The sequence below is a fragment of the Suillus subaureus genome (assembly GCF_016647635.1).
Source record: "Suillus subaureus strain MN1 chromosome Unknown BJ212scaffold_2, whole genome shotgun sequence".
Classification (NCBI taxonomy): domain Eukaryota; kingdom Fungi; phylum Basidiomycota; class Agaricomycetes; order Boletales; family Suillaceae; genus Suillus; species Suillus subaureus.
The window spans coordinates 253,607-266,856 of record NW_024538558.1 but is presented as its reverse complement, the minus strand read 5'-3'; the positions used below and the strand labels follow the sequence as shown (position 1 = coordinate 266,856).

Sequence of the window (13,250 nt, the reverse complement as noted above, 5' to 3'; positions counted from 1 at the left end):
ATAATGCATGATGCATGGAAAATGTACCAGACTCGTAGTGTAATCTTGACCTATACACCCATTGTGTCTTGCTGTCAAGACGTCGAGACCTCCTAAGAAACATTGTCGTAAGTGAGAGTTTGGACTTTATTGGATGAAAGCTGAGACGGAGCTGTGCCCAGTAGTTAATCATGTCTTCATCTATCGTTGCAAGGCAAGATGCATCAACGATAAAGCTCAGACATAAATTCGAAGGACACACGAATGGATCACTGGGGCCATACACTTGCCAGACGGACAGCGGATGATGATTTGTCCGAGAGACGGCTCATCGCGGGTATGGAACTTGAAGAGCGGGAAACAAATAGGAGACGACTGACGGGACGGAGATAGCGAATTGTGGACGATAGCGGTTGTCTCCGTACGGGAAGAAAGTTGTTAGCGGAAGTGGAGATGGTGAAGCGAGGTTGTGGGACTTCGACACATGCCGGCAAAGTTATCGCGAAATGGATGGGACACACAAAAACAGTGAGGTCTGTGTGCTGGAGTCGAGATGGTCAGCGAGTGGTGAACGGATCTCTCAGGAGGACAGGACTGTAAGTGAGTGGGACATGGAAAAGGGAGACAATCCTCGGTCCAATCGAGACTGGGCACAAAAACGTGTACGCAGTCGTCTACTCACCAAACATGACCGTGTTTGCAACTGGTGGGTTGGAGTGGCTCCCAGATACTGACTCCGCCATCAAGATCTGCTCGTCGCCACTCTCAAAGGACGATATGGTGATAGAAAACGCTTATCTCCAGACTCCGGGTCAGCCGATCACTCGATTAGGACATGGAATACTTCAAACTGGAGGCAGATCAGCCGCATCCTCATAAGCGCAATAGGGTTCCGGGAATTAGGGTATGGTGTCTGGTTGACAAGCAAATTAGCATGTGCGAGGGCCAAAATTACAAGTGTGAATAACACGAAATTCACGCAAATTTACTGACGGGGGCCCGGGGGCAGAGACCCCAAAAGCTTCGGCTTTTTGACGCTAATTTGCCGGCTTTGTCTGACGCTCGGAGTCTCGTGTGGTGCGACTGGTTAGGTTGGGCTGCGCCTATGGAATCTCTACAACAATCAGCCCATCAGTTCACCCCTTTGCCATGCGCATTTCGTGAAAAGCGTGTCCTTTTCGGCAGGCGGAAAGCTACTCGCAACTAGGGCTGCTATGACCATAACACGGGCGTATATAGAGAAACGCTTTAGCAAGGGAGAGACGAAGGCCAATCCCCAGGCCCACCCGGACAAATGCCACTGCAGGAAGCTCGCACCCTCCCAATAACCCATCACGCAGCAATCCAGCGGCACAGCTCAAACCCAGTCATCTTCGCAACCCCATGCTGCCGTCTCTATGGTGTCTCCCGTCGTCGCCAACACAACTTCGAGCACTACTCCTCATGTAACGATAAAATACCCATGCGCATATTATCAAGTTAAGCTACATACTGGTAATGGCAACATCTCCATCGAGAAACCCAACGTTCCCAAACACATATCGTGACGAGCATGGTGGATGCAGATATGCGAGCGTGAGACTAAGCTTAAGTAGGGCACGATCGTAGAAGATCCTGAAATTGTAAGTTTTTAGCGGAGACAAGTCACACGACGTAGCCAGTTGTAAGCACGCTGGCTTACTGGAGTTCCCATAATCTACATAAATACTGTCCGCGATACTGAAACACAAGCTTTCAGTATCACTGCCTTTTGGCGTAACAGTCAATCGGACGACAGTCTTGATTCAGTTACACCAGAGCTGGAAGTGTACGTACGAAGTGTTCTGCTCAAGAACGAGGGCCATACTCTGAGTCAGAAAGGACGGGAAAATCATATAACTGTAGCGGGTTGCACCATTCCCTGACTCCAAATTAAGGGAACCAGAAATAACGGCGCATCCAATATGAATTGTAAACAATGACTTTCAATAGGCAGTACTGCCTGTCAAACGGTCGTGATCCAAAGGAGTCAAACGGTGATTAGCCATGCGAATCACCAGAGAGGTAGGTTACGCTCAGTACCTCTGGTCGCTGAGAAGAATCAAAGTACTCTTCAACTCTGAGGGGGGCGTTTGAGGTGAAGGATCAGTACACTCGAGGCTCAGGTCCCCATCGGAACCTGTGCGCAATTGTGGAACGCATGATATTGACATGGCGTGGATGAACTCGGACTCGGATTGTAGAAAAGCAATCCACAGAACCGAAACATGAGGGGGCACATCACCCAGAGACCATGCACGAGCACGCTTCTAGGCCAAGAGTTGGTAGTTGGACTATATGACGACGCAGGCGTTCGGACGTCCGAGTTCGTGGCAAGTATGATGATATAGTCAGTGAACTACAGTACTGAACTCTGGGCCCCTTGTCTCTTCCATGATTCTAAAAAGCTGAAATGACTGATTCGCTCTGAAAGGGTACGTGGACGAGACTATATTATAATGTTTTAATGAGTTAAACATCGGACATTATCTAAATTACCACTACTTCTTGCTGAGTGCCTGCAGCTGGACGAACTCGTAATAATCTCCTCTCAGCGCAAGAAGCTCATCATGGGTTCCAGATTCGCTGACTCTGCCCTCCTTGATAAAATGTCTGCAAAGTGTTGAGAAAGGGTTCATGAGTGACGATGTTCTCGATTGACTCACATGCGATCAGCGTTCTGGATAGTCGAAAGACGGTGGGCTATGGCAATGGTGGTGCGACCTTTCGCAGCACTGTCAAGAGCTTCTTGCACTACCTTCTCCGAGTTCGAATCAAGCGCTGATGTAGCTTCGTCGAGCAGAAGAACCTTGGGGTTCCGAAGCAGTGCGCGAGCGATTGCTATGCGTTCTGGATCATGATTTCAGCGCGCAAAGAAAGGGATCTGTGGCGAATGATACACACGTTTCTGGCCCCCCGACAGCTGGGATCCCTTGCCACCGACTTCGGTATTGAACCCACTAACATTATCATGTCAGTAAACCTCAAGATGTCGTAGTGTTGAGAAGTCTTACTCTGGAAGTGATTGAATGAAATCTAGTATGTTGGCACTACGGCAGGCAGCCTCGATCTCTTCTTGCGTGACCTCAGATTCTGGTCTGGCGGCACCGAGCAAGATATTGAAGCGAATAGTTCCCGCGTACAAAGTCTGCAAGGCAACCGGTCAGCTCTCTCTACCAAGGGATCAATGTGACGATCGTATTCACAGGTTCTTGCGACACAAGTGAAATCTGCTGTCGATATGCCTGGACGTTAAACTCATCGATGAGCTCCCCATCAAGCGAGATCCGTCCGGAAAGTGGATCGTAGAAACGCTCTAGTAACTGGATACTAAATGGACTCTCAGCAGCCTGTTTGAATATAGTAAAATACGAGACTTACACCGTGCTTTTACCGCAACCGCTGGAGCCGACTAAGGCAACATAAGTTCCAGGTTCGACGGTAAGCGAGAGGCCACGAAGAACCCGGATTCTGGGACGGTTGGGATAGCTGAAACGAACGTTCTCCAGCTGTATACGGCCCTTGATAGTTTCGCTCGGAACGGTTTTGCCTTCAGTTGACTCTGCATCAATCGCGGGAGTCGAATCAAGGAGCCTGATAACTGCGTCGGCGGCACCTTTGGCCGATGAGACGTCGGGCACAAAGGCAAAGAAGTTGCTAGCCTGCATTGAGGAAAATACCGTGCTCTGCCAATGTATTGTTTACATCAATTATGTTCGGAGGTTGACAAAATAACCATACCACTAAAGCAACGAAGAACGATTGTGTGGATAACTCCAGCCGAGAAACGAGCGTCGCGCCATACCAGACGGCTAGAGATGTCACCCAGAAACCCATGGCCTGAGAGAATGCGTACAGCAAGTTGCTCCAGAGCGCTGTCCTAGTGGATTTTCTGATGGGTACTTCCAAGCTCTGTCTGTAAATATTAAGGCAGTGCTCTTCCCGGGTCAATGATGCAACGGTGCGAATGGCTGCAGCAGCTTCACAGGCAATCTGAGCAGAGCTTTCTTGCGCTTTCTTGGTCCTCTGATCCTTCAAAACAACGACTTGCTAAAAACATTTAGCACGACGGAAACTTATGACGCAGGTCACGTACCAAACGTGTATAGCCACCGCAAATCAAGAGAGGGATAAATGCTAAGTAAGGACGAAATTTGTAAGAGAAATGCGTATAATCGGAAAACGGGACGCACCCATGCCGACAATGGCCACCTTCCAAGCATATGCAAAGCCAATGGCCAAACCAACCACTAGAGTGGCGATAGATTGGACGATTCTAACCAAAGTCAGTCGTTACACCACATTGGAAGGAACAGTGATACTCACGTTCCGAGAGTTATGCCAGCGAGACCATTGATCCTCTGGGGGTTTTCGCTCAGGCTTGACGTCAGAACGCCAGTCTTACAGAGTCCAATGAGGGTCATACACAAGCTGGAGGAGTTATAAGACTCACACTGTTCTTGTCGTCGTCAAAGTACTCGACTGTTGCCATGAGTGAGGAAGATAATCATGTAGCTATTGAGCACTCACTGTCTTGCCGGAGCATGGCTTTGAAGCTCAGTGAACGGAGCTTGGCAGTCAATACAGCGGCAGCAGAAGCAAAGTAGTAGTTCTGGAAACCCATACATAAGGCGCACAGAATAGCAAGGATGAAAAACCTGGTTCGAGATAAGCACCAACGTGATATCTAGGAAAATATGTAAACTCAACCAGAGAGCATTCCGGTCGCCTTGGTAGCTGCGCTCAGCACTTGTAGTCGCGCTAAAGCCGGAGATTGCTTGCCCTGCCAGTGCATGCCAGAATAAATGACCTCTATTTTTTGTGGCGAAAGGACTTACCAAAGATGATACCAGAGGCGGGATAAGCGGCACCGTTTCCTGCAGAAACATATGAGCCCAGCTAGTAATGTGTGCTTTGTGGACTCACCTATGGCAAAGAGAGATCCAAACAAATATCGATGAAGCCCTTTGCGGTGAAGAATAGCAATGCGTCTCATTAAATAAAATAAACCGTAGTCTTCCTCTGGAGCGCGGCCCCTTACTTCCTCCTTTAATTGACTAACGACGTCGCTTCCGATGGAGCGAATGGTGCTCTTCCGTTCGAGCAGCTCTTCTGGCCTAGGCTTTTCCAAATCCGTTTCGTCATTTGATATCACTGCGTCTAGGTCATCACCTTCATGACCCTCCCGAAGAGACTGAGCCGCGACGAGACGAGAGTATGCGCCATTCTCGTCTGCCAGAAGTTCCGCATGAGTCCCTCGTTCCAGTACGAGTCCCCCGCCCATTACAAGTATGCAGTCAGCATCTTTAATTGTTGACAAACGATGAGCAATGGTGATGGTAGTTCGACCAGCAGCAGCCTTGTCGAGAGCATTTTGTACGATCACTTCTGAGCGAGTGTCGAGGGCACTCGTTGCTTCATCAAGGAGCAAGATCCGTGGATCCGACACGATAGCTCGCGCAATGGCGATCCGCTGTTTTTGCCCTCCCGACAACAGAAAACCTCGCTCGCCGACCATCGTGTCATATCCTTGTGGCAGGCGGGTAATAAAGTCATCCGCATTGGACTTGACGCAGGCTGCTTTGATGAGTCCAAACTTCTCCTCATCAGATGCATCCTCGTATGGTGTGCCAATGAGACCGTGTGCAACGTTGCACCTGATAGTCGTCGCGAAAAGCACAGGCTCTTGCGAGACCAGACCGATCTGGGAGCGCAGCCATTTGATATTCAGCTCTCGCAAGTCAGTTCCGTCAAGCATGACGGAGCCGCTGAGCGGATCGTAGAAGCGTTCCGTAAGGGATACAATCGTGGATTTACCGGATCCAGATGCGCCGACGAGAGCAGTGGTCTTGCCAGCCGGGAAGGTGATGTTGATCCCTTTGAGAATTGGGACATCTGGACGAGATGGATAGTTGAATTTGACGTCTTCGAACGTAATCTCGCCAGTGACCTTTGCGGGCTTTAGTCCTCCTGGATTTGCAGAGTCGATATTGGGGACACGTTCGATCGTAGCGAAAATTTTGGCAGCAGCACCACAGCCGCGTGTAATAGCTTGAGTAATGCATGATGAGAATTCCGAAGCAAAAGCGAGACCACGATTACCTTGTAATTCAGGCGCAAGTAGGGCGAGAGATAATGATCCGGTCAAAATGGCGAAGAAGACATTTACAACCTGTCCGGCGTTAGCTGCAAACCAAAGTTAAATGCAGTTTCACGAAACAGAAACGGGAACAGACCCTCGCCCTCGTTTATAAGGGTAGTTCCGAAATCGAACGCCAGCGCATACCCAGCGTAGATTACAAAGAAGAGGCAGCCTAGCCCTACACCTTGCCAAATACTCGCTTTGGCGTCGACGGCGCGAGTTACGTCGACATTCTTATCGTATATTCCAGACATAGTTTTCTGCGTCCCGAAAGCCTGCGCGGTGCGAATCGTCGATATGACTTCTTCCGCAAGACTACCTGCCTCGGCAACATGCTTCAAGGACAATCTAGTATTAAACAGAGATCAGATCTTCAGGACAAGCTCAACAGCAGGTACACTCACTGCGTGTATTTGGAAAGAAACTTTTTCATGATGCCGCCTATGAGTAGGATGCACACAATCATGGATGACAGTGCAAGAGCAAGACGCCATGACCGGGCATATGCAAGAATAAAGCCAACGGTGAAACAGCTGATGCAGGTTATTGAAATAGTGACTTTTTCGGATATCCCCATTTGTACCAAGTCTATTTCAGAGCAAGGTGACTTCGACCTTTGAAAAGTCTGGTATGACTTACGAGTATCGGTTTGGATGCGCGTCGCAACCTCTCCAGCTCCCACATCATCAAAATAGGCGATTTCCTGTCTAAGGATGGCCTGAAGATACTTCTCTCGTATTCTTTTCCCATTAGCTTCTGAAGTATAAACCCAGATGCACATGTATATGTACGTGGAAACAAGCATTGCGATACCTGATACGACTTCAGGTGGGTACTGTCTGTTTCTGATCGAATCAAGACTTACCAAGATAAGCAAGGTAAGAAGCATCCAGGCTAGCGCTGTGAACGAACGCGGATGCGGCAACATCCAGTGCGGCCCGTGCTTGCGCAATCATGTTGGTGTCATTAGACTGCAGCGCTTGATAGTACTCGTTCTCTGCTGAACCAAAAGTAACGAAATCTTGGGTCATATTGCCGAATATCAAAGTCATCAGGGGCTAGGATAGGAAGTAAGAAGATGTAGCTCGCGAATTCGAAAACTCACCTGCGACGCGCCAGCGGCAACAGCGAAGATGATACCAAAGCAGTTCAACATTATTTCAAAGCGAGTGGAATACCTGTGTCGCTCAATCATCACGTTCAGTCAAAAAGTGGAATGATCTAACCGAAATAGCGATGAAAATGACGCAGGGGCGAGCGTGTCCGCTGCATTTGCGTTCTCGGCTTCGATCTCTGTTTCCTTGGATACTTTCTTCGGCCAGCGGAGAAAGGCTCGGATGCCCTTTGAACTCTCTTTCATGTCCAGAGTAACGTGCTCTGAGGGTGTGAGCTCCTTTGAAAAGGTAGGTTTCTTTTCGTCAGCAGTGGTTGGACGGCCCTCCGACGTATGTGACGCAAGTAGAGTGGGTTCTGTACCCATGTTGGAGTGCTGTACTTGGTGTGGACTGGCATCTGCAGAAAATCTATGGGTTTATTTTATGTAGGTCACTGCGGTTCCGAGGCACCCGGCGGCTTCAACGAGTCAAATTCGGCGTACTAACACTGTTACGATGACTTGCGCGAGAAGCGAGGAACGCGCGGCAAAATTAATTGATGAACCATGTGCTTACCTCACGTAGCTTCAGTCAAGCCAGCAGCTAGATGCCGTTTCTTCCTCGTACCCGAGCCACCATGCGTGCACCATGTAATATGCAACGTGACGCTCATTGTATTCCTTATCACATCGTACATGCATGTCAGAACGATGCGGCTAAAGCATCAAGTCATGTTGGAACGATCGATTGTACCGTTATAGTCGCTTCATGTCTTTCGATGCCAAGCCGAGCTCGAGGTGAAGGTAACTAAATCATTTGCCGGATTCCAGTGACATGCTTATGTCATTCCGTTAAACCGATTCCGTTGTGAGTCACTGCTACTACTAAGTAGTCACTGGCTATGTAGTAGTGACTCGCGATCGGACCCGGTACCATCTTGCTTCAAGAATTTCATCTCTCTCAAGCCGTGAGGCCAAGCCGAGGCACACGAAAGTGAAGGCAACTCACAGTAACATGCTTATGTCACTCCGTTGGAGCCGACTGCGTTGTGAGTCACTACTCGTAGTGATTCAGACTCACAACGTTAGACTCACTGGTACCGTACTGGTATAATATCACAATGATAACTGGTCAGCACCACTGCTCACTCCCCGATGCGACTTAGGCTCTGAGGCCAATAAGTTGGGCAAGTTTGATAGGCCTGTCTGTAGATCTGAGCGTTTACACAATAGGAGTACCTCCAAAGCATTTTCCCGATTCAACAACACATTTTCGAATCCCGTTCAGCTGGAGGTTAAGTATTTCTAACTCCTTTGGGCCAACAGTATAAAGTACTTTTGTCTGTCCGTGAACTACTCACAGCGCATACAGGCTCGCGATGTCATACATAAAAGGACCTCAGCAAGATTCAATAGGCTAACAATGACCCATAATGGCCGATGGGACCTGAATGTGAGTGAGTAAGCCACGTTGACACGTGGAATTGCACAAGCACCATGTCAAAAATATTGGCTTCAAGCTGAAACATTAGGCCCATATGTGTGCCGATCTGGTGCAACGGCCCATGGTGACGAGCCTTGTTATTCCTGCTCACAAGAGGTGCGTCCCATCGGTTGCAGATATTGAGTTGGAAGAAACAGAGCGGTAGGCCTATGTAGTTTCGTTTCCTGAGCGAATCTCGATTTCATGCCCTGGACATAGGATGCCAGTGAGGATAGAACCGCCTGCAACGCCACCTTTAAATTTGAGGTCATCGACCTCAGCACTAGGCTTGCTGACATCGAAAGAACGGACGACGACAAGACGGGGACCGGGGGGATTGGGTTATTGCAATTCGTTTCCGAAGCCATACCACCAGATTCATGAGTGGTGGATTTGTGCCGAGGTTAATGGAGCAAGATAGAACATATGGCTGGGAACAGTGATTGGGAGTTCAGGGTGATTTTTCGTCTATTGAGAAATACGATAATCCATGTCTTACGCACCAGATGGGGATGAGTATCGGCGGGACGACGAGCACCTTCAAGGAGAAATTGAGTGGGGAGAGACAATTTTACACTGTGTTCCATTTAACGAGGATAGCGGAGCGAAGCTGTGTCAAGAAATTCACTGTTGGGCCTCGCAAGGATAATGTGAGAATCAGACGAATTTCCGCTTAATGTAGATACCACTCCATAGGTCGGTGCTGTGCATCGTTACGATGGATCACAGTGTATGGGTTGGTGTCGGCCGGGGCACCAACAGAAGAGGGGCGGAAATAATGGTGGTTGGTATTAGTGATTAGAAAGTTCTGGATAGTTTCCCGTGTAATGAGAGACGTGGTAAAATGTACGCCTTGCGCACGAGATGTGTGTCGAGTATTGACGACTCGGAGATGAGCACGTTGAAGTTGGCTGGGAAAATGCGGATGTACGATCCGGAGCGCAACCCAGCATACGATACATTGGCCAAGCAATACGAACGGGGATCAAATTTGTGAATGATAGAATGCGACTCGCGATCACAAATGAGGCTTGGGCGCTTCCGCTGCATAGCACATGCTGTCAGCTGTGAAGGGCGATGCGTGGAAAACGTATCAGCTCAGACTTGCAGTGCACTCTTGACCTATACGCCCATTAATGGTGTCTTGGTGTGAAGACGTCAGGACCTGTCAAGAAACACATTGTGGTAAGTGATGATTTTGGATTTTGTTGGACGAAAGCTAATAAGGAACTGCGCCCTATAGTTGATTATGTCTTCACCCGTCGTTGGGATGCAAGAGACATCAACGATAACGCCCAGCCAGAAATTCGAAGGACACGCCCATTGGATCACTGGGGCCATACATCTGCCAGACGGACAGCGGATGATGACTTGTTCATTCGACGGCTCGCTGCGGGTATGGAACTTGACGAGTGGGAAACAGATTGGAGACGATTGGCGAAACGGAGATAGTGGAGTGTGGACGTCGACAGCGTTGTCTCTGGGCGGGAAGAAAATGGTTAGCGGAAGTCAGGATGGTGGAGTGAGGTTGTGGGACATTGGCACAGGTAAAGTCATCGCGAAATGGACGGGAGACACAGAAACAGTGGGGTCTGTCTGTTGGAGTCGAGATGGCTGGCGAGTGATTGATGGTGCCGTAAGGGAGTGGGACGTGGAGAAGGGAGAGACAGTCCTCGGTTCAATCGAGACTGGGCACCAACACATGTTCACAGTCGTCTACTCACCAGACATGACCATGTTCGCAACTGGTGGAGGCAACTGGCAATCGATAATGATTCGTTATCTCGAGATCCCAGTCAAAATCTGGGACGCGAACACAGGCGAGCTCGTCGCCACTCTCAAAGGACACAAGTTCGGTGTTGTGCCTCGCCTGGACCCCAGATGGAACGCTTATCTCCGGGTCAAACGATTTCTCGATTAGGAAATGGAATACTTCATACTGGAAGGACTCAGAGATCGCTGTGCTCAACGGACACGCTGGTTAGGGTTCCGGGAATTAGGGTAGGGCGTCTGGTTGACAGGCAAATTAGCATGGCCCTTGCAGAGGGCCAAATTTACAGGTGTGAATGACATGTCATTCGCGCAAATTTACTGACGGGGGTTTGGGGGCAGAGCCCCCGAAAGCTCTAGCTTCTTGACGCTAATTTGCATTAATTTGCAGGTGAATTTCACCTAATTGACTGTAATCTACTCTGCAGACTCCCATATCTCCCACTCGTCATCCATTAGTGCCACCGACGAAGTCATAGCATCAGCCACCAGCTTGGATGAAGCTCCGTGACTCATGGGAGCGGTTGGCTCAAGCTGCACAGGCTGGTCTGAGAGGACATCGAGAAGGAATCCCGATGATAAGTTGATGTGATCACCAACATCGAACCTGTCACTTTCTTCTCCATCAAGGCTCACATTGTCACCATCATCAGGCCACTTTCCCTTGCTGGTCTCATCATCTGAGTCATTCATTGTGATATCTCTTTTCATAGGTGGTCGGGCTGGTGGTGGAATGACCATTGGCTTCTCAGGTTGTTGATCACCAAGGATGGTTGCATGCATATCACACCATTTGACTGAAGGAGCTGTTTTTGACGCTGCTGACTGATTAGATGTATGTGAGTGTTTCAATGGTCTGAACGAGCAAAGGCAACTTACATCAGGTTTCCAGTGGTGCCACTGGTGAATTTGAATGGTTTCTTTTAATGTTGTGATGTCTTGTCTGCTCTGAGTTGGGCTATTGAGCCACATTATAGTTGACACAGTCCTCTTGTCAGCCATTGGCACTGGTACCACGGAATATAACTTGATCATGAGAGCCTGACACAAGAACAAGAGTTTAGTGAAATGAACTAATTAAGTAAATGACTTTATCACCCCAAGAACCTGCACATTTTCATCCTTCTGGACAGCTAGCCACCAATCCTGAACATTCTTGTTTTTACAAGGCTTGCGGTTGAAAGGATCTGCACCTTTGCAATACTCTTTGAGCTTGACCTTCAATGACTGCAGAGCCTCTCATGGCATCAATCCAGCCAAGCGTGGATTTCTCTCCTTCATGAGATTTGCAGCAACTTGGTTCGACTGTACCCCATCATAAACATCACCATACTCGTGCTTTAACATGCATTGGAGACTCATGCCAACTCTCTTGATAATCGCATCTTTGGGGGACACAACAGCATATGTTCCATTAGATTTGCTTAATTGAATAGGTGGCAAGTTGAGAGGATTGATGTTTTTGTAGATCTGTGCTGCTCTATATTCTTTGGAGATCCAACAAATCAGTAAGTTCCAGTGCCCATACTATGCATCATCACTCACCTGGGTTTGAGAAGAATGCTGTGATATATGGATCATTTGGTGCATCATTGATCATCTGTTTGAACTGTGCATTAGTAATTGCATGAATGGCAGTTTTGGTCTCTTTGCATAGTCGAATTGTATTGCCCTGAATCAGTTGTTCCATCTGTGTGACAATGGCAAGCCAGTATAGATAGACATCTGCACAGGTTGTTTGGGCCAATTCCAGACATTGAATTGCTTTAGTGTAAGGCCCTGTGACTGCTATGAGTTTCGCAAGGTCAACTTGGAACATCAGAGAATCAGTTGTGTTCTCCTTGAAGAAATGATTTAGGCCCTGTACAGAAAGACATTACTTGTCAATCTTCACCAACAACAGACATATCTACCTTGATATCAATTCCCAAGTTTGAATCACTGATTATGGCTTGCATTGCTGGTAAACCACATTGCAGTGAAGCCGCCGACCAATGGATATTTGCAAATTGAGTTTTGCTGATCTTCTCAAGACCATGACCAATCTTAAGCATGTTGTGCTGGTAATTGAAGTGCTCCATGGCATAGCCTGACTTATCCATGAATGATAGAACCTTTCTCAGATGATCAGAAATCTGTGAGTACAATAACATCATTGAAGAGTTGAATCTCGAGCCATATGATATCATCTCTTTGAGCTCTGGCAGCTGGCATATTTGCTTGCTGCATAGCGATAGCAAATGACATGCATCCTGGAGGTTTAGTATATAGGGCCGTTTTGCCAACAAATCTCTGTGGCTATTTTTCGTGTTTCCCATGTCATCTGATGATGAGCCAGAGAACTGAAAGGGTCTAATATCAAGAATAACCTATTGTTGTTGGGTGAGCTTTGAGTTCATTAAGCAGTTTAGTACTCACACTTTCCAACAACTCCCAAATATAATGAGCTGTATGACTGAGCATCAATGCATCATCAAGCTTGAATAGAAATGTTTGCCGTTCAGTGGTGGTGACATGGACAGTGTAGAATGATTTGGGCTTCTGGACCTTCCCACCATCAAATGTAATGGTGAGATCACATTGTATTTTCAAATAGTTGACCATTGTGATGGTAATTCTTGCACATTCATTTGGGATCAGTTGCTCAGAAACAGTCAATGCACAGGGAGTCTTGTAGTTCGCATTCAAGGTAGTTGTTAAGGTCACGTGCTCAAGGGGGTTGGATCACAAGGGCTTGGCCTCAGCTCATATGCTGTGCCCCTTTC

The 13,250-nt window shown here is 48.1% G+C and overlaps 2 protein-coding genes across 2 annotated transcripts; both read right to left on the bottom strand.

Moving 5' to 3' along the window:
• Positions 1-2,337: 2,337 nt before the first annotated feature.
• On the bottom strand, positions 2,338-8,024 carry BJ212DRAFT_1452859 (P-loop containing nucleoside triphosphate hydrolase protein). The gene is made up of 22 exons (XM_041338840.1): positions 7,366-8,024; positions 7,245-7,317; positions 7,005-7,197; positions 6,779-6,952; positions 6,544-6,727; positions 6,234-6,487; positions 6,100-6,183; positions 4,924-6,048; positions 4,836-4,874; positions 4,708-4,780; positions 4,528-4,655; positions 4,451-4,479; positions 4,324-4,397; positions 4,191-4,273; positions 4,094-4,134; positions 3,739-4,047; positions 3,379-3,683; positions 3,204-3,327; positions 3,012-3,145; positions 2,902-2,957; positions 2,664-2,847; positions 2,338-2,610 (listed from the first exon to the last, which is right to left on the bottom strand). The coding sequence occupies exons 1-22, from the start codon at positions 7,617-7,619 to the stop codon at positions 2,499-2,501; spliced, it is 4,032 nt and encodes a 1,343-aa protein (XP_041198730.1). The 5' UTR covers positions 7,620-8,024; the 3' UTR covers positions 2,338-2,498.
• A 2,878-nt stretch (positions 8,025-10,902) lies between these two features.
• BJ212DRAFT_1294907 (uncharacterized protein) lies at positions 10,903-13,089 on the bottom strand (the record flags this gene model as incomplete). The annotated part of the gene is made up of 7 exons (XM_041332266.1): positions 10,903-11,310; positions 11,365-11,526; positions 11,593-11,712; positions 11,797-11,972; positions 12,031-12,346; positions 12,399-12,854; positions 12,904-13,089. 7 exons carry the CDS (start codon positions 13,087-13,089, stop codon positions 10,903-10,905), a joined length of 1,824 nt encoding a protein of 607 aa, XP_041198729.1.
• Between the last annotated feature and the right edge of the window lie 161 nt (positions 13,090-13,250).

Coding starts and splice junctions, on each gene's coding strand:
- BJ212DRAFT_1452859 (XM_041338840.1), bottom strand. CDS start 7,619: ATGGGTACAGAACCCACTCTACTTGCGTCACATACGTCGGAGGGCCGT. Junction 4,048..4,093: donor GCGGTGGCTATACACGTTTG/GTACGTGACCTG, acceptor AAATGTTTTTAG/CAAGTCGTTGTTTTGAAGGA. Junction 2,958..3,011: donor TTCATTCAATCACTTCCAGA/GTAAGACTTCTC, acceptor TGATAATGTTAG/TGGGTTCAATACCGAAGTCG.